We start from the raw sequence: 25,335 nt of genomic DNA, 5'->3' as shown, positions 1-25,335 counted from the left end.
CCAACAACAACAACAACCACCACATGAATAATAATAACAAACAGTCATAATCACCAATATTTGAAACTAATTGATGCCTGTACGTTTTACATATTTACCGTGCAACTAAAAACCAACTAATATCAAATGCAGCTGGTCTTGATGCCATGAAGCACTTTCCATAAACTATACGAGGAGTAATGAAAAGGAAAAGAACACGCAAATTATTGTCATAAATTATAAATTGTTATCAATTGTAAAATTTTAAAATGATAAAAGTGAAATTTTGTAAGGAATGTAGCTTGATTTTTTCATATATTTTTAATATACTTATACATATTAATTATTATTTTGTTAGTCTGTTTTGCTTATGTTATAGACAATGTTTTGTTTTTGTTTTTAAATTTTAGTTTAATTTAATCTACAGTTATAGAATGATAGTAAAGTAACAAAATGCAGCGCACATTTGCAGAAAGGGAAAAACACAAAACAAATAATCAACAACAAAACAAACAACTATTTATGTAAAAATCTAAATAAACACAATTTCACTCTATGTATATGTGGTAAAAAAAAAGAAAGATGAAAATCATATATACATACATATATGTACATGTAAAATAAATATGAATCAAACTTTGTTTTTCATAATTTATCTTTTGGTTTTATAGAAAATATTCTCGGTTAATCACTTGACAAGGAAGTTGGGTTCAAAAGAAAAACATCCTTCAGTTGAATACAATTTTATTTTATATTACACAGTCTTGTTTTCATTTACTGATTTGCCAGTAAATAAAATTTTCTGGGAAACACCTTTTGAATCTCGCAAATAAAATAAATAAATAACAAGGTGACAAGCAAATTGTCACCTCGATGTGAAATAAAGTCATTTAGACAGAAGAGTATCGGAATCGAGATGCATTTTCCATTAGTACACCATATAAAACGACAGTTATAATCGTAATGCCCAATATGCATCTAGATATAAGAAAGATTCAACAGTGTGTTGTATAAAGCTTTAATCCACGGAAATTGAAGATATAGTAAATGAAATGAGTAACAAAATTTTTGTAATTAATTAATTGATGAATTGATTGGCTTTTAAAAAGCTTAATTAAGTCGGTAAATGTGTATTTATATAAGGCAAACAAATGCGAATATGAAAGATAAACAGAAGAAAAAAAACCCAAGAACAAATGCTCGGCTAGCCGAAATTAAAAAGCCCAAGCAGATCAACAAATTGCATAAAAACCCATTGATAATGATAATGTAAATGGAAATGACCGAAAATGGAGGAGGATGAGGGTTTCTAGGTTAAACCTTCAAATCTACTAAAAGATTATCCGATTATAGATAGAAAATTAGAACGGATTTGAAGTCTGCAAGGGTTTCGAAAGATTACTTATAACAGAACCAACAAACAAAACCGAACTATAAGAGATGCAAACATTTTATTTCTTATATAAAGAGACGAGCAGCGCGCACACACATTTCCAGTCAAAGATGATAATGATGATGATGATAGCCAACATTTTTACAATGGTTCAAGTCGATGCGCTGTACATTTTGTATATGCATTACATACATACATATATAGTTTTCCGTCCAATGAATTGCATCGGTGAGCAGATAAAGTCTCCAGTATTTTGGTTGACATTGACCACATTCATTTTGCAGTCAAATCCTATGAGTAGAATGAAGATGATAATCCCTATTTTGGGAGCATACAAATGCAAAATGAGAACTCAATTTATCAATGCATTAATTTATTGCATTATTTTGATCATTCCTTTTTGCTTTAACACCAACACCTCTTATTCATCAAATGTATGTATAGATTTCGGTTCGAAAATCAATTTGGCGGTTTCAGCAAAACATAAATAACAAATAATGGAAATCTTAAGTTTCGATGAAAAGCGAATTCGTAATCTTGAACTAAAAATGCATCGTACTTACAAGTACATATGTATGTACATATGTACATATATGCATGCAGTCTTCTTGTACTTACGATACTTATAACAAGGAACACAAACATAAACAAAAAGAATATGAATATGGAAATGGAAATGGAAAACATACGGAAAATAAACATTCATAAAAGAAAACAAATTTGGTTTAGTTAGCGTTTTGTGCCTTCTAGTGCTCATTAAATCCATGAAGAAAACCCTGGCAAAAACATATTTATAAATTTACGTATATATGACAAAAATATAATGTATTTACTAAGATTGTATTATGTTGATCATTAACTAATTATTCATTTCATTCCCATTCATTTTCACGTTTTCACACATATCTATGTGCTTGATCTTAAAATCCATTTAATTTCTTTGAAATTTCCTTTTCATTAGATTAGTTAATTGCTTCTTTTTTTTGGGTAAACAAGTTTTTGCAGTTTGTGTGTAAATATTTAGCTTAAATCAAGCTTAAAATGACTCTATAATAAATGAGCAAGAATTTGATATAAAATGATAAATGATCTAATATAATTATGTAAGTGTGTAATAAATAAACCATGCTTACAGACATATTTACAAGTATGTACAAGTATTTTGTATTTTTATATACAAAATTAAGAACTGCAGGCGAAAAGAAGAGCATTCAAACATACGAATACATTTAAATCGTACAAGTATACATATGTTTGTATTCTTGTCTAAACTTACAAACTAACTAATGAAAGGAAGAAGAAAAAGCAAAAGGAAACAAACCAATAAACCAATATAATCCCAATTAATTGAGAATTTCATAAGATAAAACCACAAAATTGATTATGATAATGAATTCAGCTAAGTAATTTAATGATGATGATGTATGTACTACATCATACAAAACTTTGGTTACTTTGCCGGGTAGTCGTAACTCTTATATGTATATGTAAATGCTTATGAAATAGAGACCATATTTCATAAAATGCTTAAAAAGCTAATACACATTAATTCAACATAACAAGAAGAAGAACAACAACAACAACAAAAAAGTCTCTCCTTTGACGTTGACATTATGTAAAACTCTAGACTAAGTTAAGACAAAAAGTTCATAATTAAAAAAGAAAATATAAAAAAAAGCAAAAAAAAAAAATTATTGTAATACGAGTATTTCACATCTTTAGGCTACTTTATAAACTTTATATTGTAAATGCAGTAGAAAGGCAGAAAAGTTAATTGTGAGTTTGATCTGACATGATATGATGATGAGATTGACGATGATGAATGGGAAATATTTTTAACGTACATATTTCTACAACAATATAAATAAAAAAAAAGATACAAAAAAAATTATACTAAAAAAAGGAAAACCAAAAAATATATGTAAGTCCATGCATACACATAAATCAAAGCAACTAAAATCCCACATACAACAACTGCATGCTTAGCTTAAGTCTTAAGGCAAACGCACGTCCTTATAATGGGATACGTATGTACACACCTGTACACACATCCATACAAACATACATTTGTTTGCCCATACACATGATGTGTATGTGTATGTGCGTGTGTGTTTGCATAATTTCCCGTTGAGTGTAACATTTTCAACTTGTAGCATTTGAATTGATTGACTTTTTTATGAAAAATTTACACACAACAAATTGTGGGATTTACACTCAATTGATTATTGCAAATACTTGCCACATGCATCATATTACATACATTGTGTTGTTGTTTGTATGTGTGTCCATGTGTGGGTGTGCGTGTGCGTGTGCGTATGCGTGAGTGTTAGTCTACACATTCGTCATAGAAATCATAAAATTCGCAAGAATACAAGTACTAGAAAATGAATTGAATACATTGAGGTGGCAATGGTACTCGAACTAAGAAATTTTTTAGATAATTAAAAACCAAAAAACTACAAAAAAAAAATTATAAAAAAAAATACAAACGAAAAGAAAGTGAAAAAGTATCTATGTACACCTAATTTATATATATATATATATATATTATTATGTATATATATATATATATATATATATATATATAAACAATATGATATAAATAAAAATATATTAAAAAACAATAAACTAGTCTTTACTTGAAAAGCTGCGATTTCAAACACGGTCAGTTCTTCTTTTTGAAGGTGTGTATGTTTGAGTGTATATGCGCTATATACTCGTATACGGTTACAATTGGATTAACAAACACTCAATATTGGACACCCGAGCACAGAAATCAGCTGCAGGCTAGCCCCAAAACAGACTTGACCACTGCATGACGCATTGGGGTGAACCAAGGTCAGTTCCAGCTCACATATTTGGAGGTCAAGGTGCATTGCATGAAGATCTTTAGGGAAAACTCCTAGTAACTTTAATCATTTTTTATATTATGACTTGAGCTAATTTCAAAATATCAACAGCAAATCGATTCTAAGACGCCTCGAATTCGACCCAGACTAATCAGATACATATGTATGGATGTTCCCTATGTAGTCGGCATATATTGCAGGGTCGGGGACAGAAGCGCATCGGGTCTTCCGCTAGACCAAGCTGAGAAGCCGTATAGTTACCAAAATCAGCTTTCTTGCAATGAACTTGAACGTGTGTGTGTGTGTGTGTGTGTGTGTGTGTGGGCAGTGTTTCCTCAATCTGTTTCCACCTGCTGCACGAGCTAGGGGCACACTCGGAAACACGTCATGGTCGGTAGCATTATGGCGATCGGGTCCAATGTCGTGCCAATGTATAAACCCACATTCAGTGGCGGGGCATGCGCTTTTTGCTCGGACCCAGTGTCAAAGCCATGGCCTCCATGAGCCGAGCCGAGAGTCGGCCAAATATGAAATGTTTCCAGCTAATTCAGAACATAACGTAACGGACTTTCGTCGAGCCAACAACTTTTTTTTTACCAGTCTAAGACACTTATGTCATCGGAATAAAGACTGCAAAGGAACGTTACAAATTGGAATATATATTTAGGACGATAAATTCGTATTTTTGAACAACTTTTACAACGGCAGAACGCGTAGGCGTCCCTCAATTCAGTTAGCATGGAGTGCTGTTTATCGGAAGAGGCCAAGGAACAGAAACGGATCAATCAGGAAATCGAGAAACAGTTGCGACGCGATAAACGAGATGCCCGCCGAGAACTTAAACTGCTGTTATTGGGTGAGGGAAAATCCCAAATTAAACAAAAAAACAAAATTACGATTGGTTCTTTAATTTCAAGGCACTGGCGAGTCGGGAAAGTCCACTTTTATCAAACAGATGCGTATTATTCATGGTAGCGGTTACTCAGACGATGATAAGCGTGGTTACATTAAGCTCGTGTTCCAAAATATCTTCATGGCCATGCAGTCCATGATCAAAGCCATGGATATGCTCAAAATAGAATATGGTGCTCCAGAGACTAAGGTATAAACAAAGTGGAACATCTTTCCACTTTATAATATGAATTAACATTTCATTATTTGAATTAGGAACACGCTGATCTTATTATGAGCATTGATTACGAATCGGTGACAACATTTGAGGATCCCTATTTGAATGGCATTAAGTGTCTTTGGGCAGACTCTGGAATACAGGAGTGCTACGATCGACGAAGAGAATATCAATTGACAGATTCAGCTAAATAGTAAGTCATTGACGTATAATCATGGATTAGAGTTGTTTAATTATTATATATTTAGCTATCTGAGCGATATAGCGCGTATTGAGCAGGCTGATTATTTGCCCACTGAGCAGGATATTCTACGTGCTCGTGTGCCCACAACTGGCATATTGGAGTATCCATTTGATTTGGATGGCATTGTATTCAGGTATTTATACTAATCATTTTGTATTATCAGATATTTATCTATCTATCTGCGATTTTAGAATGGTGGATGTCGGTGGACAGCGTTCGGAGAGAAGAAAGTGGATTCACTGCTTTGAGAATGTTACCTCAATTATATTTTTGGTGGCGCTTTCTGAATATGATCAAATTTTGTTCGAATCTGATAATGAGGTAAATATTATTGGATTTTATCATGATTTCACATAATGCAAGTGTCATATTTAATATATTTCTAGAATCGTATGGAGGAATCAAAAGCTCTATTTAGAACTATTATTACATACCCGTGGTTCCAAAACTCTTCAATTATTCTTTTCCTGAACAAGAAGGATTTGTTAGAGGAGAAAATCATGTATTCCCATGTTGTGGATTATTTCCCCGAATTTGATGGTTAGTTACAATTGTCCCACATTTGTTCAATACTATTAATATTTTCCATATATGTAGGTCCGAAGCAGGATCATGCTGCGGCTAAACAATTCGTTCTGAAGAAATACTTGGCCTGCAATCCTGACCCTGAACGTCAATGTTATTCGCATTTCACCACAGCCACAGGTTGAGTATCTGAAATCCAGTCTACACATCTTATTACTATTCATATTTTTGAAATTATAGATACCGAAAACATTAAGCTTGTGTTCTGCGCCGTCAAAGATACAATTATGCAAAATGCACTTAAGGAGTTCAATTTGGGTTGAGCACTTGGAAACTATTCACACAGTAGCTACAAGGAGATATGTTTATCAACAAACAAAAAATATTCTGCTTATGCCTTTTGAATTACGTCTTTGTTTTGTGAATTAATTGTGAACTAACAGTAACATTTAAATAAACCAGAATCGTCAATCAGTAGGTGTAAAATTTTTATTTCAAACTTATTGTTTATATCTAATCTAAATTTAAAGTTAACAAATTTCACATATTTTATAGTATTTCGACTTAAACGCAATAACCTTTGCTTTCATGTTGTTAAATTAACTATCACAATGAAAATAGCTTTGTGTTGCAGATAATTTCAATTCAATATTTAGCACACGCTAAATGGTGCTTAGCACCAGCCGATAAACTTAACATTGAAATAAACAAAAGGAAAGTAAGGACGAATTGAGTATCACATTCACATTTAGCGTTTGAATCAAGCATATATAACATTTCCAAATAATTAACGTAAACATTGAAATACTTATAAATAATGTCGTTTTTGCCTGCATATGCATTTGTAATTGGCATAGTTAAATGACCACAAAATCGCTCAAATTGCGCTCTGGCTGCACCATGCTTGCTGGCATCAGTTGCACCAATTTGTTGAAAAGAAAAGCTCGACGATTTTGTTTCTCACAACTGGACTCGGTACGCGCTCGTTTGGTGCACGACGAGTTACTGGGACTGGACGCTGTCTCCGATATCCCAGACGTGGCCAGGCTTTCATTTGATTCGATTGACATATTTTCAGCAGTCACCAGTCCAATTACTTCTGTCATTTCAGCTAATTGTATACATAATTAGTTTAAGAATCGTTTAACAATTGCAATTGAAACTTACCCTTTAAGATCTCATCGGACGCTTCATCAAATCTTTCAGTCTCAGGGCACTTCTCAGGTGTAGTTTTTTGACTCAGAGTGGCGTCGTGGCTGATTTCATGGGGCTTGAAGAGTAATGATGCCAGCTTATGGAACTGTTGTGGAAATAAAAGTTAATAATATATAATAATTTCTTATATAGTTAGAATTATATTATACACACGTTGTTTAGTTGCTCTGCATCGGTATGATCTATTACTTCAGATATATGATGCCTAAGATACTGCATCGCTTTCAAAGGTTCTATGCGCACCATTTCCTCGTAGCGAAGTTTTCGTATTAGATAGCGACAATGTTTTAATATTTCCTCACGTTTTGGCCTGTAATTAGTCTTGATTAGTAATTGACATGCATAAGTAAATTTCGAGATTACTTTTCCAAATTCAGCAACCAAAAGTCATCCAAACGCAGTTGCTGATACTGAGAAATGCCTGGATTACCACCAAAGAGATAGTGCGTCTTAGCTAACTCATCGTAGACCATCTGATGAGCATATCGCGGACATGGTTCCAAGCACCCATCGATTTTAGTGGTACCCAAAACATTTGCCCTATTTATGGAATTGATATCTTGAGTACTATGACGGCAGTAATAGATCCGTGACCACTTGTGTGTGCGCAATGAGTAAACCCAAAAAGAGTTTGAGGGCTCGACATGATGTACATCACGTCGATCCTTAATCTTATTCAGGCTCTGCAAAAACATTACGGTTAGTTGGGCAAAGATTTATAGTTTAGTTATTAAAACGTACTGAGAAAATATAAATTTCGTCACGATCACAATCAATTGTAGCTCGCAAAGTATAACCGGATGATGGTTCGAATTTTGCCTCCGAGGTTGATGTATTGCCATGATGTGAATGCTCCTTATTAAGAACTGAAATGGCCTGAGTATCCACGTCGTAAGTTAGCAACTCATCCAGGTCCTCCTTTCCTCGTTGGCCACCATAAATGTAAAGTTTTCGTTGTTTCTGCAAATCATAAATATCGTCATAAACATAAACAAATACATATAGGGTTTTTATTACATTATGAAACACCATGCAGTGAGTAATACGAGATTTAATTGACATAATATCCGTTTGCGCTGCGCTGGCATGATGGCAATCGACAAGTATCTGTGTCCAAGTGTCTGTAGCAATATGATACGAGAACAGGCCAGAGTACTCTGGCTCCACCGAAGATGTGGCACTTCGTGGCGTGAGTATTTTGCCACCAAAAATATAGATTGTTCGTTTATCGGTGTCGATGCACATCTGATGATCGTAGACCAGATGTGGCCCACCAACTTGACTGGTATCATCGCAAATTTGCATCCATCCATTTGACCGTGTGTCGTATAGGTAAAAGTCACTCTTAATGTAATCGCTGGTTCGTATCGAGTTGTCGAGATAACGCCCTAGCATGAAAATGTTTTCGCTAATGGGATCGAAGATCATCTTGTGACAAGAACGTGGCGTTGGACCCTTAATTAGCTCCGAACGATCACACAGCAGCGTCCATTCATCCAGCTCTATATTAAATACCCACAAATCGCTCAGATCCTGATAGCCATCCCAACCGCCATATAAATATATAAGTCGCTTCTTAGTATCCACAGCCAGCTGATGACCACCACGATTTCCGGGCTTTACGTCACTCTCAGTGTTTTTCATATGCCAAGAATGCTTATAGTCCTGCTTATGCAAATACTCATCCATTAGACCATCCTCAATGCACTCAGCAACAAACTCTTCGGCTCGCTCAAAATTACCCTGTACCACCTGTGAACATATTAAAAAACATATACACATTTCCAAACAATTCGTAATTTGTACTGAATAATTATAATTACCAAATACTTATGAAGTTCGCTTATAAGCGGATGCTCTAGACGCACATTTGTCTGTTCCTGTAGGGCGCCAAAAGCTTCCATATAACCCTGTTGGCGGAAGTGTTTCAGGCACAGTTTAATAATCTCAGTTTCACGCAGCATATTGTAGTTTTTCATGCGAGCAGACGTGTACATAGGATCATCCTGACCATGCAGTTCAATATACCAGATACTGAAATTGAAGGATGGACTCCAAGACAATAATGGCACGATTTTTAAATATAAAATGGGCAGGTTCTCCGAGCCATCCTCAGTCATGCAACGCAAATTGAATACTTCAGGTATATTGTCGTTTTTAAGGCCACTGTTAATAGATAAAGATAATTAACTATTTACTTTTAGGAAATATCGATATCGAAAACTTACGCTTCTAGTAGTAGTACCATATGCTCATCTTCTAAGCCACCAAAAACTCGAAATTTTTTAATGTTACAGACGTGTGATTTTTCAAATTTCCCAAATTTGATCTTCTTCACAATGGCGGGACGTTTGAGCTTCAGGGTAAGAAATTGTGGTGGGCTATTCGTATAGGCGGACCAACGAGAGGTTTGATCATTTGGACAGTCGACGAGTACATTTCTGAAATTGTGAAATGGGACCGTAAATATATTCAGTGGCAAAAGCTGCGCAGTTGACAAAAACAATTACGAAATGCTAAGTTTACAGAACTAGAGGCGGGACGAGTTCCCCTCTACAAGCATAAACAGTGATGGGAAATTTTATTGGCAATAGTTGCATTGTTTTTTTTAAGAAGTAAAATGTTATTCGTTTTTTTAATATACACATGAAAATATGTATGTTAAATATTTCACTTTATATTAAAGTACGAATATAAAAAAAATGCTATACCTAAAAACGGGAATACCCCATTATTGACAATTCTTTTAGCCGACACTGTATGTTTTCAAACAAATCTTTATACTTATGCATAAGAACATGTGTGTGTGTGTGTGTGTGTGTGTGTGTGTGTTGAAACTTTACAGCTTTTCTAAAGAACCACTGTAAACTTACTCAGGCAAATAGTTGGGCGAATAGCTGGAGTAACGGTGAATCTCAAAGCTAAGGCGCTCGGAAAGCGTGAAAGGCTTCTGCGAATTCGCACCAGGCACCAGGGGCAGGGCACCATATGAAATTGCCAAAGAACCATTTGAGCTGTCCGTTGGACTGGAAGTTGTTGACGTGGACGAAGACATCTTAATGTGGCTGTTGAACACTTGCAGTACTTTGAATTAAATAAATATTTTATCACCAAGTGTATATTGCCGGCAATCCGATGCAACAAAACAACAATTATCGTCCACTTCCAAAGTTAATAAATGGCATTCACAGGAAAACGCCGACAAGTGACTCAAATTCACATTTAACGAATGCGCTCCACCCCATGTTCGTAAGCTCCTCACATCACGAATGGTTTTATTGAATCAAATGTGTTTTTAAATTCCCTTTGTCATTTAAAAGTAAATCACAATAACATTTAGCTATTTTATGTGTATATAATCACAACCATGTGTGTCAACCGAAACACCCCAACAAACGCGGTTTCTTCAACATACATGTTAATTACCTGGTCATTAGGCATAATAAGATCATCGATAAGCAATACAAAATTCTAATTTGAATTTACAACGCATATTTTAGTACAGAACGTCAAATAGAACAAATCTCAGAATGTTTAAGCTGCTGCTATTCGTGTTGTTTAGCTTCATATATTGCGTATGTTTTCGAAACGAAATTTTCACATTTTTTTTCATTACATTTTGGGAATTTTTTTTATAGAATGGTGTATATTTAAAAATAAAAAAGGCTGAGTGCAATGGAAATAAAAAATATTTTGCGAATATATCATGTGTTCTTAAACCAATCAATTGGACAAGATCAATACTTAACATTGATGGTGATATTATTGGAGAACTTACAAATGCTCATGTAATTAAATAAACATATAAAAAGAATTTTAATCTTCTTGATGTAATCTTTTAGTTGCTTGCGGAGATATTTTTATCGCGATAGCAGCAATTTGTATAAACCATTAATTACACAACTGCAGTACAACATTTGCGATCTTCTCCGCAAATCGAATGCCAGGAATTTTTTAGAGAAATATGCGATGGAACATTTTAGAATATATACCAATTTAAATCATACTTGTCCATTTTCGGTAAGTTAACTACGATTAAATAAACGTAAATTAATTAAATATACAATTTTTTTAAATTAAAAGGGACATTTATACGCCCGTAATTTTACATTAGATGAAGTTTCCATTCCTCCGCTACCACTTCAGGAATATAAACTGTCTATTAAGTTTACTCAAACTAATCCATCGGCCTTTTTAGGCTCCGTGTTACTTTATTTTGATGCCACCGAGGTCTATCACAAAAAGAGGCCTCATCGGAATTAATTATATTCTTGACTTAATTTGTTTCATAATATAAACAATAAAAAAGCTAACTAATTTGTATGGCCTTTGACTCTTATTTTAAGAATATTTGGGGTCAGCAATCCTTCTTCTAGTTCCATTTTAAATGAGAGAAAAACAATGATAAATGACTATTATGAATGGACCTGTTATAAAGTCCACCGGACAGATGGAACCAGTCAGAACCGGAACTGTCTTAGTTCACGTAAATTTCAATAGTATTTTGGTATATTTGTATTGAGTATTTCAGAGTTATCGATATATAGAGATATGTCATGAATTTTGCTAGCCGATATTTGGAGGCTTGCATTCGATGAGATTATCGTTTTGTATTTACACTCTTGCTTGCCAAACATCTTTTATTTAATTTTAACCAACGTGCTGTGTTATAAATCAATTTTAAGATGTCCTTTGACGCAATTCCAAAAGATTTGCGTGGTCTACGCGCCTGTTTGGTTTGCTCCTTAGTCAAGGTAAATGTTTATCAGTTTTGTTGAAAAAGTACACGCGTACACAATTTATATTCTACATATGCCGCTTTTTCCCATTTATTAAAGACATTCGATCAATTTGAAACTGATGGCTGTGAGAATTGTGAGGAATTCCTGCGCATGAAGAACAACAAAGACAATGTCTATGATCACACTAGCAACAATTTCGATGGCATTATCGCACTGACAACACCCACTGATTCTTGGGTCGCAAAATGGCAACGTTTGGGTATTTAAATTTAATGTTAATTATAGAAAAATGTAGAGCTAACTAATCATGTTGCGTCTTTCAGCTCGCTTTACTCGGGGCATTTACGCGATTTCCGTTTCGGGCACTTTGCCACACTCGACGCTGCGTGACATGAAGAATCGAGGCATCGTGTTCAAGTCGAGGGATAGAAGTCAACGCTAGCTAAACATCATTCATAATCAGCATATAAAATATTTATTTTAAGTAATAACGAAACCATGAGTACATCTACATACATTTAGAGTAAAATACATTTGTAAGTAAAAGGTGTCATATATGTTGTAGTTTAGTTTATCAGTTGTCCAACGAGGTTACACGCAATCCCTCGCCACCTGCTGTTGTCACATGCACACCAAAACCAGCACCCTCCAGTTCCTCCTTCAGCTTCCAGTAGACCTCGTTGCATTCAAAGTTCTCGGGCAGAAGCACAATGGCATAGCCGCCAGCACCAGCACCCGTCAACTTGGAGAAGAAACCACGCTTGAAGGCAATTGTAAAGATTTGCTCCAGCTTTGGATGTGTCACACCGATGGCCTTTAACAGATCGTTGTTGATCTGAAAGAGACGTTCGAGTTTCTCGAACTTTTGGCTGTCATCCTGTGCATTGCCAAAGCTCTCGTAAAGCGGCACTGCTGAGTTCACCAGCTGCTCACAGGCTTGCCAGATTGCCTCAATAAGTTGCGGAAAATCCTCGGCCAGGTGACGCACCTTGGCCACAATGTCCGCGGTGCTGCGACTGACTCGACTATCCACCAGAAGAATATTGAGTGGTTTATGGATTTTCAGTGATTGAAAACCTTGACCCTTGACGAAACGCAAAATGCCGCCATAGGTACATACAGTGTTATCTACTCCTGAGGGTGTACCATGATTGACACGCTCCGATTCGTAAGCCCAATGGGAAATCAGTGCCAAGTTTTCATCCTGCAAGTAGCTGGACTGATCGAAATGGCCAGCTAAGATGAGAAAAGCGGTAGCTAAAGCGGCGCCATATGAAGCGGAACTGCCAAGACCAGCGCCCACATTCAGTTCCGTGTCAACATGCACCTGGAAACCCGTCTGAAGTGTCAGCGTCGGTTGATTGGGTGCTGTGAGCACAGCGCCCGCAAGCAGATAATAAATGGAAATGAAGGCGCGTTGTGTGTGCTGTTTAGGTGTGCTGCCCACGCTGCGTTCCAGCTGCTTGGATACCTCGGAACGCACTTCCTCCATTAATTTGGCTGTGCTGTCTAATTTATCTCCAGGATATTTTTGGCGGAAGTTGGTGAGAAATGCATTGAATTCCTGCAAATTGATTTCCAGAGTGCAGTTCAATGCATCCAGCTGAAAGCTGGCCACCTGGCTACCTTCCTGGGAGCGCAGCTGCAGTTTAGTACCCAGGCCAACGACGGCGGCCAAAGCGGGCTTGTGGTAGACAACCGCGTGTTCGCCATGTAAAATCACCTTGCCAGGGGAGTGAACCTGGAACTTGAGCATTGTTCTCGATACTGTTGTTTTGCTACTTTTCTGTGAGTTTTATCTGCTGGTTAATTTGAATTTGTAATGTGTAGGGGTCAAAATAGCACCAGTTCAGGCAAAATGGCGTCACCGTGGGTCACTTGTGTGTAGTAAAGTTCTCACTCTATTTGTTTTATTTTTGTTTGATATTTTTTTGGATGACTATTTCTGATTTTTATGTAATGTTTTTATTTGCGAAATTTGCGGTAATTTTTTTTTATTGTGGAGCTCCGTTCATTGGCTGTTTCCCTTTCACTTTCTTTGTTCAACTGTTTTTCGGTTTCGACTGGTTGTTAATGTTCATCCAACGTTGGCTGGTTTCTGTTGTTTTTGTTGTTGGTTGCTTTTACATACATACATACATGCAAACATACATATGTACAGGTTTCGGTTTCAGTTTCGGTCGCTACGACATCAACAGGTTACGGCAAATGTTGCTCTTGTAGTAGTTGTTGCTGTTATTAGTATTGCTGTTGAGTTGTTGTTATTACTGTTGTTGTTGCTGCACTTTCTCCCACTCTTCGGGGGTGTATGCCTTTTGTGAGAAAGCGTGAATTGACTTTAGTTCTTCAGCAAGCGATTGGTTTACCCTTCAAAATAAACGTGTGTAATCGAATTATTAACAAAATGTGATAAGCAATCAAAACTGAAGAATAGTTCTTACAATCTGTGTTTTTTTTAGCAATGATTGTCCCACAAATTCTTTAGACACTATGATAACGCTGAATTTAGCACCACATCCGTCAGAATCGTCGGTTACTTCTACATGGCTTGGTTCAAATCTCGCTCTCAGCTTGTCTTCCAAGTGTTTTGCATCGTATTTACATTCACTACTCATCTTTTTGTATTTTTATTTTTTCTTGTATGCGTTTGCACACGAATTTTGCAGTCTCTAGCGGCGAAATATCGATTATGTGAGATAGCTAGCGATACTTTATTCAGTGACGTCAGTTGAGGACATATTGCGATATAATTGATAAACATACCTCTTTAGACCAAATATTTGCATTAAAATGTAAAACACAACAAAAATGGTTTAGTTTTATTGATCATATTTTGCAGTTTTAATTAATGAAATATTTGTAAAGGCAGTTCAATCAAATTTGTGATGTCAGCAAGGCTTAAGCTCAAAATTTGCCCTTTGCGCTATCGATAGCAATCGATTACACATTACTCACATGAAATCGAATATATCGCAGATCGCTCATTCCTAAAGCAATTTTGCACTCTCTTGAAGCGCCAAAATTTTACGTTTTTTTATTGTTATTAAGTTTGTTTTTATTTTTTTATTATAAAAATACGTAAACAACTTTTAATAAGCCGTAAGGAAGAAAAGGTGTCATTTGCTTCGACAGTCTAGGATCTTAACAGTCATGTCCTTCTTTGGTGGCAACACATCGCTTGGCGCGACAAGCACGCCGGCTAAACGTGAGTACTTTCCTCAATTCCTCAGGTGTTGCTGAGACAAATTTGTATTATTGTGTAAAGAATCAAGCATTTTTGGCCAAATAACGTTGAGGTCCAGCATTTGAGGGCAATGTTAGCAGCTGCTTTGCTCCCTGTATGCTGTTCACACGTATTTCCTTTGGATTAATTCTGCAATACAAGACAAACATGAGAGTTACGAACTGAGTAGTTGGCAATGAACATGGTGTTTAGGTCAAGAACAATAGTGTTCAATCAATGCTTACCCTTTCTTGTGCAGAACATAACCAATGTAGGCTAGAGCAGATAATGTTGTAACCAATATAAAAATAAGCAGCAGCGACATTCTTAGAAATACAAAGACACATCTGCTGGTGTCCAAGTTCTAAGCTGTACTAAAAGCTTCAACAATTTGTGACACTGATAACATTTGTTAGACGGAAGCTGAACCCTGCAGCATAGCTTACCCAATGTTGACCCCTTTTATATTTATTTATTGTTATCTCTCTTTTGTATGTTAAACAGCGGGCGGAATGTTTGGGTCATCATTTGGAGCATCAACGGGAGCAGCGGCACCGGCATTTGGGGCGACAACAGCGACAGTAGCACCGGCATTTGGTGCGCCAGCTGCATCTGCGGCGCCGGCTTTTGGTAGCGCGATATCTGCACCAGCATTTGGCACCGCATCCACAGCATTTGGCACGGCGACAACATCGGCACCCACATCGACACTGGGCGGTGGATTTGGTGGCTTCGGTGCGGCGGCGACAGCGACAAGTCAACCCAGTTTGTTTGCGACACCCGCTGCAGCGCCTCCTGCTTTCAGTGGTTTTGGTCAATTGTCTACCAGCACTGCGCCTGCAACTGGATTTGGGGGCTTTGGGGGAACCACAACAACAGCGCCAACGTTTGGTGGCTTTGGCGCTAGCCAACCATCGGCGTTTGGCGGTGGCACCTTTGGATCAGGTAATATGCAACAACACCTAACGTCTTCAGGCAATTAACTTACATATGAATTGCATATGCTTGCAGCTTTTGGCAAACCGGCTGCTGCAACGACTGTTACACCAGGTTTTGGGGGCTTCGGTGGTACGAATTTTATGCTCGGCCAGCCACAGCAACAACCTGTTGCCATCTCAGCAGACGAGGCGTTTGCACAGTCCATTCTGAATGTCTCAATTTTTGGCGATGAGCGCGACAATATTGTCGCCAAATGGAATTATCTGCAGGCCATGTGGGGCACCGGCAAACTATTTTACTCCCAGAGTGCAGCGCCTGTGGACATAACGCAGGAGAATTACCTCTGCCGTTTTAAGGCAATTGGCTACAGTCGTATGCCTGGCAAGGATAATAAATTGGGATTGGTTGCACTCAATTTCGATCGAGAGCTGGCGACAATTAAGTAAGTCACATTATTTAAAAAGTAATGGCATTTTAAGTGATGCACTTTAAATTTTAAATTTCTCTTAATTTGTGGTACAAACAATTCTTTACCTTAAATTCGCATTTAACTTAAAGAAAATGAATTTAGACTGAAAATAATTGTGTACGATGATTAGTTTTATTTTGTTGTCTAAATTTCAGTATTGTAATTTTGTTGGTTAATGCTTAAAATATTCGATTAAATCGTGTGTGATTTTAAGAAAGTTTGAAAGTCGAAGAAGCATACATATTTGTAGTTGCACTTTTGGTTTTAAGATTTTGTTATGTTTATAGTCTAAACAGAAGTAGATTAATGTATAAAGCATTTACAAATAGACCCTTTTGCGTTTAAATAACGATAATAATTATGTATTTGTTATATTTTTACAGTTAGAGATATTTATCAGGAAGTATTTATTGTTTGGATAGAGCTTTAAGAAACTTTTATTTTTAAGTATAAATATTTCAAATGTTTACACTTTTCGATTTAATACATTTTCAGGACACAACAACAACAGATTATACAAACGTTGCACAGCTTGATGGGCAGCAAGCCAAATATTTTGGTCCACATTGATGTACTCAAAGAGCTGGAGAATAAGAAATGCCAAATGGTCATTTATGTGGAGGAGAAACTACAAATGACACATGGACCAAACGACAGCAAACGTATACTTGCCACTGAACTCTCCATGTATTTGAATCAGGCAAGCAGATTTGGGCAGCAATTGACCAATTTGGGCATCAATTCGGTGTTCGCACTAACGGCGCTTGACGAGGATCAAATTAAAGAGTACCTAGAGAATCCGCCACGAAGTGTTGATCCACGCATGTGGCGACAGGCCAATTTGGACAATCCGGATGCCACTCAATTCATACCGGTGCCTATGATTGGTTTCAGCGATCTTAAGTGGCGTTTGAAGTGTCAGGAACAGGAAACAGAAACACATGCGTTATACATGAAAAAGGTCGATGGTGAATTGCAGGAGCTGCGGCAGCGACACGCCTCGGCAACGGCGAAAATCTTGGAGCACAAACGGAAACTAGCCGAAATGGGCCATCGCATATTAAGAGTAAGAGTTGCAAGCAATATTTGTATTCACATTGTAGTAATATAATTCAATTATTTGTACAGATCGTTGTGAAGCAGGAATGCACACGCAAGGTGGGCAGCGCATTGTCTCCGGAGGAGGAGGCGCTTCGCACTAAGCTACAGAATATGCAGGCCGTGGTATCGGCGCCGACACAGTTCAAGGGACGACTCAGTGAACTGCTCTCTCAGATTCGAATGCAGCGCAATCAATTTGCCGGCAATGGATGCAATGATTACACCATCGACAAGAATGCCGAGGATGAGATGAAGACCATTCTGACCATGCAACAGCGTGCCATGGAGTTTTTGAAAGAGACGGTGAGCAAGGATCTCGAAGCGCTCGATATTATCATAAAAGGTTTGCCCGAGTTACAGCAAACATGATTGCCAAATCGCAATGTACCGAAATTATGTAGTTGTTTGTCCAATATAGAGTCAATGAACAAGATGTAATCGTTACATTTATTTTTCTTTTTTAATTTTTTTTCTTTTTATTATTATTGCCACCTGTCTAGTATTTCCTGTAGCTTGAACTTGCACTTTTACGGCAGGTACAATAAAATATAACAAATGTGAGTGCCTCTTGTGGAAACAATCGAAACGAGTTCACAGACACTCTGCGGAAATTGTGTGAGCAACGGATTTTACAGTCTGGGCACTATAGTCTTAAATCTACAGTTAAAGTGTCTCATATTTAAATTGTTTTAAAGCATTGTGGCAGTGTCGACAAAATTTGTAGAAACTTGTGGAAAATGCAAAACTCAAATTGGATTTTCCCGAGTTGTTAAACGACTTCAGAAAGGGATCGCCATTGTTTTGATCATAATTTGATGTCAATGCACTGTCAGAGCCAGCGGCCGAGTTTTCTTTGGTTTTGCGATTGCGTTTGAAATTGGACAATTTCTGTAGTGATTACTTGACCATTTGACGCAATTTCGCTTGTTTGTCTCGAGCTGCAACGAACTCATTACCAGTGACAAACTCACATCATCCATTTACATCCAGTTTGTTCAACTCCAGGCGCTTCGGGTTCGGGTTGTTACATTAACATTATTATGTAGCCAGGCGTAGCGTCTGTGTGTGTGTTGCCTCGTTATATATTTAGTTTCTTAGCGCTGTGGAAACTCGTTTGAAACTCGGTTTCCCAGATAACTGTGCCTGGTCTGGAGGCGCCTCGCATTGTTGTTGCCGCTCTCTTGATGGCGCGCAGACTTCCGAAAGCTTCCGTTTGCAGTCTGGGAAAATGATTGCAGTGTTCGGAGTATAAATGAATTCGCTGTGCCCCAAGCCGCCTTACTCGCTGTGCAAACTCCGTGACTGCTGCTGCTCGTCGCAATCGCATATGGACAACTAAAAAAGCGGTCAATAGATCTACAAATCTCAAACTCAACATGTTGAATGGGTCACTAATAATAGTGAGTGTCTTTTGCGATGTTGCTACAACTGAACCTTTGACTAAAAGATCATTTTATTTTGTAGCTGCTGCTGTGCGTGTTTTGTGCCACAATTAATGCCACGCCCACATCGTCGAGACTGGCACGAAGTGCTCATCTTCAGGAGGATGTGCAGCTTCTGCATCCACATGTCATAACCATCGAGCGTTTGGAGCATTTGCTGCGACGTGCCGGCGAAATCTTTGGTCCTGCTGTTATGCAGAACGAGGATGCACAGACGTCGGCCAGCGAAGTGCAACCTCAGATTCAAATTCACCCTCAACCGCATCCGCAGCCACAGCCCTACATGCTGCCACCCACAGAGCAACCTTACAACTTTTATTTACCACTCTTCGACTACGTCGATCCCAAGCTAGATGCCAAGAGCAAGCGCATGGAGAAAATTGCGCCACCTCCACATCGAGTGCAGCAGGAACGCAACTACTACGCGGACAAGCCAAAGAAGACGCCCAAGAAATTCAATGCGGATGCCAAGCACATCAATATGAAGTGGCTCAACACCTACGAGAAGGCAATGGGTGGCAATACGCCCAAGGCTGTCTACTTGGAGCAGGACGAACGTAGTCGCATCAATTTCGATGATTCATTTTTTGCCGTGGACATGCACGTCAAGACGCCCGACAATCAGCCCCACGTCAATGTGCCTGGGGAGCTCATGCAGCACGGCGAGCAGCTGCCCGAGGATGATCTAATGGCTGCACCTGCGCATCAGCTTGCATACAACTTTAAGCCAACTGGAGCCTAGGACAAGATCAAGTTCAGATCAAGTGTTATTTAATTGTAGTCAGTTACATAAATCCAAAATATATCAATATATGTATTTATATGTGTGTGGAGTTAAGTTTCCCAGTGTAAACAGAAAAGAAACAAGATTAAGTGGAAAGTAATTAAAGAACGAACTTGAAATTCTGATGTGACACGCTTGTAGTTGAAGTTTTGAAAAATGCCGATGCAATTGGAAGAACTATGTTGTGCTTAAATTGCATCCTTGTAGGTCTTGACCCACTGCTCTCTCCTAGACCAAAGTACATACATATTTTAAAAACTTTAATAAAATCAATGTCTAAGAGAAGTTTTGAAATTGGAAAAACGCAGGGCGCCGGTTTTAACTGTCAATCTTTAATAATTAATTATAAATAAAGTAAAATGTTGACTGTGCACAACGATTTTGAAATGTGTTGTATAGTTTTAAAACATCTGAAGTCTATCTAAAATTCAAGCGTGTTACCTTTTTTTACAGTTACTTGAAAACGGAGGATGCAAACAGAGCGAAATATATCACATATTGGGCATTTCTCTGTGTGCTATTATTCTTCATAATTTTGTTTCGCTCTTTGTCGTTTTCCCATTCTGCTACGAGCGACAAAACAACACTTTACGAGGTGTCGTATAATTTTGGGCAGGAGTGTATGCATGTATGTATATACATACATATATTTATGTATATGTGTGAGAAGTTAAGTCTCCCTGTAAACCGAAAAGAAACGAGATGAAGTGGAAAGTTTGACAGTTTTGAGAAATGCCGTTTTATTGTATGATGCAATTTGAAGAGCTATGTATGTATGCTGTGCTTAAATTGTAGCCTTGTTGCTCTTACCGTTTAGGCTGTGCGTTCATTTTTAAAGTCAGTCAGTCAGTCAGTTAGAAAAGTTTAAAACCGTAAAGTTTGTTGCGTAGTTAAAGATAAGTTAATTTTCAGACATTTTAGTTGTACAATGAAATTAAAGGAGCTATGTATGTATGTATGTCCATTTGTTGTGTTGTGTTGCAGCCCTGCAACACTTACCGTACCTTTTTTTTAATTGCAGCCCTGCAACATTTACCGTTCATTTAGTAAGTCAGTCAGTCAGTTAGAAAACGTTTTTTTTTACGAAAATTCGATGAGTATTTTTGATTCTAATATTGCCAATTTTACTGTAAGTTGTGTATTGTGTATTACTTAAGCCTTTTCCAGCTGCGCGACGCCATTGCGGACCACTTTTTCAATATCGTCGAGCAGACCAGATGCTCCAAAACGGAATAGTTCAGGCTGCAGCCAATGCATGCCAAGTGTCTCCTTCACCAGCGTTATCCAGGCAATGGCATCGCGCACAGTACGCACTCCTCCAGCTGGCTTTAAGCCCACAATTTGACCAGTGCGTCGCTTGAACTCCTGTATGGCATAGATCATGACCAGGCCAACGGGCAGAGTGGCATTGACCGCCTCCTTGCCCGTGGATGTCTTGATGAAGTCAGCGCCAGCCAGCATGCACACCATGGATGCCTTATACACCTGCAATTGAAGTGATAATAAATGTGCGAAATAAGAGTAATCTGATGTGCTTACATTCTCCATGGAACCCAGCTCGCCAATGGCCAGAATCGTCTTTAGATGAGCGCGTTCGCCGCAGGCATTGCGCATGAGCACCACCTCATTGTAGACACCTTCCCAGTCGCCAATGAGCGCCAACTGACGATTGATCACAATGTCAATCTCTGTGGCACCGGCCAGAATAGCGTAGCTGATCTCCTGCAGGCGCGTCTGCAGACCGTACTGTCCAGTTGGAAAACCGGTGGCCACCGCAGCAATCGATATTTCGTCCAGTTTGCCATACTGTTGCAGCGTCTTGTACGCATCCGCAACACGAGCGGGATAAACGCAAACAGCGGCACAATGGATGTCCGGTAGGAGAGTGCGTTCAAAGGATTTTTCAAAGAATTGCGGCTCGAAGGGGAGGCAGGCACGGACGCAAAGTCGTCGAACATTGGCGGCCGTATCATCGCCAGCCAATGTGGTCAGATCCGTCAACATTAATGCTTTTAATGCGTAGGCAATCTCATTGATACCAGAGACTGTGGAGCGCTGCGAAATGTTCAAGGCAATCTCATTGATTTGCGGCAGTGAAAAATTAATCCGAAGTAGCGAGGCATCTGATAATTGGTTGATTGATAATTGTTTGGTTAATAATAGAGCTAATAGGAATTAATTAATTACCATAGGGCAGGGTTTTGTTAACCGAAAATACTTTGACTTTGACTTCCATTTTTTTGCGTTTTACGATAAGAAATGAACGTTTCAACACAGGTAGTTGGGAGATACAAAAAAATAAAACACACACACCCACAGGCAACACCGCAGCAACGACAACGTGCGTATATGCGTATATATGAACCTGTTATCAGTTGATAATGGCAAAACAGCTGACGGGAGCGTTGCCAGATCAATGCACATTCCTAAGACACAGAGTGCTGCCATACCTTTTGATTTTTAACGTTGTTGATCGTTGCGGCTGTTAAACTTAAAAATTTTGGTTTAACTTGTGATTTTTTTCTATTTTATTTGCAAACATTTTTTTCAAATTTTACTTTAATTAGGTATTCTGAAATTCTTCGAGTATTTTTAAATACATTTTTGTTTCTAACGAAATTGTGCTTAATTGTTGAAAATTTATTTGCTCATACTCATACATATACCATACATATCTACTGACCAGCATATTTAGTAAGCAGGAAAATCAATATAAAATCAAAAGCTGTTGAGTTATTTCACACCATTTCCTTTTTAATATTTAATTACAAATATGTTAATTGCTCTTATGACCTTTATCACATTTTGGTGACAACCTTTTATTACACCTTTTATTATTCGCATTCTAAATTCATTAAAGCAGCATGTGAAAAAGTTCTCCAATAAATAAAAATTCTATTAAAAATTGTTTTGAATTTAATAAGAGTTTATTAAAACACTACGTGAATTTCTACTTAGATGAAACTAATGTGCAGATGTAAAATTAATAATTAATAAGAGATTCGATTAAACAATTTAATCATCCAATAGTCTTCGCACAATCGCAAAGAATTTATAAGTAATGTTCATCATCTGTTAAATAAAATTGTCATTTATGGTTGATTGAGAAATAAATATTTAATGTTACTCACATTTTTAAATGTATCCAACGATATAATAATTATTCCTTTGGCTGAGTGCTCCAGTGTTGAGCATAATTATTAGTAATATTTTCCGATAAGTAAGGGATCCATTATACCAAGTTTGCGAGTAAGCAGCCTCTGACAATGCTTCACTCTAGAAGTGTAAATAAATTTAATATTTACTTACGTAACTTATAACAAGTAAGAAAGTCGAGTGTGCTCGCTGTGAAATACCTATTACCCATTTTAAATAAAAGCAACAACAATCGGTATTCCTTTTTAAATACATATATAAAAAATAACATACCACAAAAATAATACAAAAATATACCAGAGGCTATATATGGTATTTTGATATAGTACTACATTTAAACGCTGTTGACGCTGATCAAGAATATAAATATTGTATAGGATAGGAGATGCACAAAGCTTGAATACCCTTCTACTTTATGGGTAGCGGGTATAAAAATCTTACCAAATCAATAAGCTTTTGTCCGTAATAGCAGACCATATAAAACTGAGCGGCACAGCTAAAGAAATATGATAGAAATGAGACACCCTCCAGATTCAAGCCTCGCACAATCGTATAGAAGGCAACACAGCAAAGGGTGCTGGCCGTAGTAAAGAGATTATAGGCCAACAGCATGCCAAAGATATCGTTCAGTTCCTTGTGAAAACTATATAAAATGGTTTTTAAATGACATAAATCGTTATTTATATTTCTTGACACACCTGAGCACTTGGCGATGTTTTCGAACGATCCTGACCAGGAATTCGCAATCCTCAGACGAACGTTCGTAACTAGGACTGTAGTTGGCCAACACTCTTCCCAGATGGGCAAAGTGCATGCAGATTTGCCCGGAAAGACACATCATCCAAATATCGGTGCCTATGTTAAAAGTCATGTAGAAGTGACTAGAAGTGAACTCAAGGATCTCAGCAAACAGATATCTTAATGGTGTTTTCGCATCGAAACTGAGCTGCATCGGGTAGGCGCGGAGATAAGGAAATTTAGCCTCACTTCCAATCGTAAATCGCTGATAGAGATAAATGCAGGTTGATTGCACTAACGGGGCAAATACAACCAGTAGCACAACAAAGCAAAAGTAGTAAACACCATAACGTATGACTCGGGGCCAATAAAAAGAGTTGACATTATAATATCGACGCTCGGAATTCTCGCTCGGAAAAACTCTTCCCAATCCGTTACAGAGTTCGCGAATGCGGTTGCGGTAATATATAAATGTAATGATTTTAATTTCCGAATTAACCGAGAGAAAGAAAATCTCCGCATATCGCACGATTGTCACTGGATCACCCGACAAAGTATCCCACTGAATGATTCGCAGCATCATATAGTAGATAATGTAGTAATGACTTCCTAGGCCGATTAAAAAGTAACAACGCATCAGAAGATCCTGCCACCTTGGCTTAGGAGTGTTTAAAATGTCATAACCGATCGACTTGAACATTATACTCGGTATATAGATAAAGTCTTCGTAGCTCCGCTGAATTTCTTTGCCGAATGTCTTCATTTTCGCGTTTACAACTGAGTCGCCCAGGCTTGGACTTTCTTATTTTATACATAAGTAAATTACGAGACATTAAATATTAATAATGTCCTTAGACCACAGTCGAATTAATAATGGATACGACAATGTGTGAGGTTTAATTTAATATGCTACAAAGTGCTAAGCTTACGGATGTGTGAGACGATGAGAACCGATTGTAATCGGTTAATCAAACTCAATTACCCCATCCTATAATCAGACTAGCATTGTGGTTTATCTGCACTGTTCAAAGTCAATTATTACTTATCAATGAAATTTCCAAGCCGCAACTTACGTATTCTCAAGTACCGACATCCATTTATAAATCAGCGAAACAAGTTTCCTACTCCAACACCTGACTATCATTATCAGCTAAGCCGTGATGAATTGTACTATTCTATACTGACAATGCCAAAGTTTATTGTACGTTAAGATTTTTATGTCTCCTTTTATACCCGTTTCCCATAGGGTAGAAGCGTATTATAACTTTGTGCCGGCAGGAAATGTATGTAACAGTTAGAAGGAGTCACTTCGACCCTCTAAAGATGAACACATCAGCATCAACAGCCGAGAAGATCTAGCCACGTCCGTCTGTCCGTCCGTCTGTCTGTCCGTCTGTCCGTATGAAC

At 37.6% G+C, this 25,335-nt stretch overlaps 11 protein-coding genes across 14 annotated transcripts in view; 5 read left to right on the top strand and 6 right to left on the bottom strand.

Moving 5' to 3' along the window:
* The first annotated feature begins 4,774 nt into the window (after positions 1–4,774).
* LOC117568561 (G protein alpha q subunit) lies at positions 4,775–6,596 on the top strand. Its single transcript, XM_034249289.2, has 8 exons — positions 4,775–5,077; positions 5,139–5,323; positions 5,389–5,543; positions 5,599–5,727; positions 5,786–5,915; positions 5,981–6,134; positions 6,192–6,299; positions 6,360–6,596. Exons 1-8 carry the CDS (start codon positions 4,960–4,962, stop codon positions 6,440–6,442), a joined length of 1,062 nt encoding a protein of 353 aa, XP_034105180.1. The 5' UTR covers positions 4,775–4,959; the 3' UTR covers positions 6,443–6,596.
* Positions 6,597–6,661: 65 nt separating this feature from the next.
* On the bottom strand, positions 6,662–10,522 carry LOC117568560 (muskelin). The gene is made up of 9 exons (XM_034249288.2): positions 10,208–10,522; positions 9,563–9,775; positions 9,158–9,500; positions 8,352–9,086; positions 8,076–8,294; positions 7,698–8,017; positions 7,488–7,644; positions 7,287–7,419; positions 6,662–7,230 (listed from the first exon to the last, which is right to left on the bottom strand). The coding sequence occupies exons 1-9, from the start codon at positions 10,387–10,389 to the stop codon at positions 6,977–6,979; spliced, it is 2,556 nt and encodes an 851-aa protein (XP_034105179.1). The 5' UTR covers positions 10,390–10,522; the 3' UTR covers positions 6,662–6,976.
* A 138-nt stretch (positions 10,523–10,660) lies between these two features.
* Positions 10,661–11,655, top strand: LOC117568562 (uncharacterized). 3 transcript variants are annotated; one of them, XR_004572151.2, is made up of 4 exons: positions 10,661–10,909; positions 10,973–11,122; positions 11,177–11,354; positions 11,418–11,655. XR_004572151.2 is itself a non-coding variant. In XM_052005055.1 (3 exons), exons 1-3 carry the CDS (start codon positions 11,010–11,012, stop codon positions 11,530–11,532), a joined length of 375 nt encoding a protein of 124 aa, XP_051861015.1. In that variant the 5' UTR covers positions 10,920–11,009; the 3' UTR covers positions 11,533–11,655. The 3 variants fall into 3 exon arrangements, 2 of the variants coding, with proteins under 2 accessions (XP_051861015.1, XP_051861014.1); XM_052005055.1 differs by lacking the exon at positions 10,661–10,909 and having other exon boundaries at positions 10,920–11,122; positions 11,449–11,655; XM_052005054.1 differs by lacking the exon at positions 10,661–10,909 and having other exon boundaries at positions 10,920–11,122.
* A 272-nt stretch (positions 11,656–11,927) lies between these two features.
* LOC117568203 (transcription elongation factor SPT4) lies at positions 11,928–12,631 on the top strand. Its single transcript, XM_034248671.2, has 3 exons — positions 11,928–12,088; positions 12,173–12,335; positions 12,400–12,631. The coding sequence occupies exons 1-3, from the start codon at positions 12,020–12,022 to the stop codon at positions 12,516–12,518; spliced, it is 351 nt and encodes a 116-aa protein (XP_034104562.1). The 5' UTR covers positions 11,928–12,019; the 3' UTR covers positions 12,519–12,631.
* LOC117568202 (mevalonate kinase) lies at positions 12,533–13,850 on the bottom strand. The gene has a single exon (XM_034248670.2). It carries the CDS (start codon positions 13,830–13,832, stop codon positions 12,651–12,653), a length of 1,182 nt encoding a protein of 393 aa, XP_034104561.1. The 5' UTR covers positions 13,833–13,850; the 3' UTR covers positions 12,533–12,650.
* A 273-nt stretch (positions 13,851–14,123) lies between these two features.
* LOC117568204 (uncharacterized) lies at positions 14,124–14,943 on the bottom strand. The gene is given in 4 exon segments (XM_034248672.2): positions 14,124–14,443; positions 14,518–14,531; positions 14,533–14,745; positions 14,840–14,943. Coding segments are annotated over 3 exon segments (276 nt in total). The 5' UTR covers positions 14,692–14,745; positions 14,840–14,943; the 3' UTR covers positions 14,124–14,340.
* Positions 14,944–15,069: 126 nt separating this feature from the next.
* On the top strand, positions 15,070–18,252 carry LOC117568201 (probable nucleoporin Nup54). Its single transcript, XM_034248669.2, has 5 exons — positions 15,070–15,281; positions 15,804–16,244; positions 16,311–16,680; positions 17,203–17,773; positions 17,836–18,252. Exons 1-5 carry the CDS (start codon positions 15,227–15,229, stop codon positions 18,175–18,177), a joined length of 1,779 nt encoding a protein of 592 aa, XP_034104560.1. The 5' UTR covers positions 15,070–15,226; the 3' UTR covers positions 18,178–18,252.
* Positions 15,137–15,757, bottom strand: LOC117568205 (uncharacterized). The gene is made up of 2 exons (XM_052003748.1): positions 15,545–15,757; positions 15,137–15,449 (listed from the first exon to the last, which is right to left on the bottom strand). Exons 1-2 carry the CDS (start codon positions 15,622–15,624, stop codon positions 15,344–15,346), a joined length of 186 nt encoding a protein of 61 aa, XP_051859708.1. The 5' UTR covers positions 15,625–15,757; the 3' UTR covers positions 15,137–15,343.
* An 810-nt stretch (positions 18,253–19,062) lies between the features above and the next one.
* On the top strand, positions 19,063–21,375 carry LOC117570616 (uncharacterized). Its single transcript, XM_034252377.2, has 3 exons — positions 19,063–19,208; positions 19,273–20,662; positions 21,202–21,375. Exons 1-2 carry the CDS (start codon positions 19,185–19,187, stop codon positions 19,990–19,992), a joined length of 744 nt encoding a protein of 247 aa, XP_034108268.1. The 5' UTR covers positions 19,063–19,184; the 3' UTR covers positions 19,993–20,662; positions 21,202–21,375.
* LOC117570615 (deoxyribose-phosphate aldolase) lies at positions 20,743–22,382 on the bottom strand. The gene is made up of 3 exons (XM_034252375.2): positions 22,222–22,382; positions 21,574–22,157; positions 20,743–21,519 (listed from the first exon to the last, which is right to left on the bottom strand). Exons 1-3 carry the CDS (start codon positions 22,268–22,270, stop codon positions 21,187–21,189), a joined length of 966 nt encoding a protein of 321 aa, XP_034108266.1. The 5' UTR covers positions 22,271–22,382; the 3' UTR covers positions 20,743–21,186.
* Positions 22,383–23,017: 635 nt separating this feature from the next.
* LOC117566718 (odorant receptor 49a-like) overlaps positions 23,018–25,335 on the bottom strand; it is an 88,039-nt gene continuing 85,721 nt past the window's right edge. The window contains exons 1-4 of one of the 2 annotated variants that reach the window (XM_052004879.1): positions 23,889–24,842; positions 23,632–23,833; positions 23,166–23,310; positions 23,018–23,106 (exon numbers count right to left, since the gene is read on the bottom strand). In XM_052004879.1, coding sequence (XP_051860839.1) covers positions 23,170–23,310; positions 23,632–23,833; positions 23,889–24,691 — 1,146 coding nt within the window. In that variant the 5' untranslated portion in view covers positions 24,692–24,842 and the 3' untranslated portion in view covers positions 23,018–23,106; positions 23,166–23,169. Of the gene's footprint in view, positions 23,107–23,165; positions 23,311–23,631; positions 23,834–23,888; positions 24,843–25,335 lie in introns of those variants that run through there. The other variant, XR_007954928.1, reaches the window with a different exon arrangement.

The sequence above is a fragment of the Drosophila albomicans genome, chromosome 3 (genome assembly GCF_009650485.2).
Source record: "Drosophila albomicans strain 15112-1751.03 chromosome 3, ASM965048v2, whole genome shotgun sequence".
Taxonomy (NCBI): domain Eukaryota; kingdom Metazoa; phylum Arthropoda; class Insecta; order Diptera; family Drosophilidae; genus Drosophila; species Drosophila albomicans.
The sequence above is the reverse complement of the archived record's forward strand: the minus strand, read 5'-3'. Positions and strand labels throughout refer to the sequence as shown.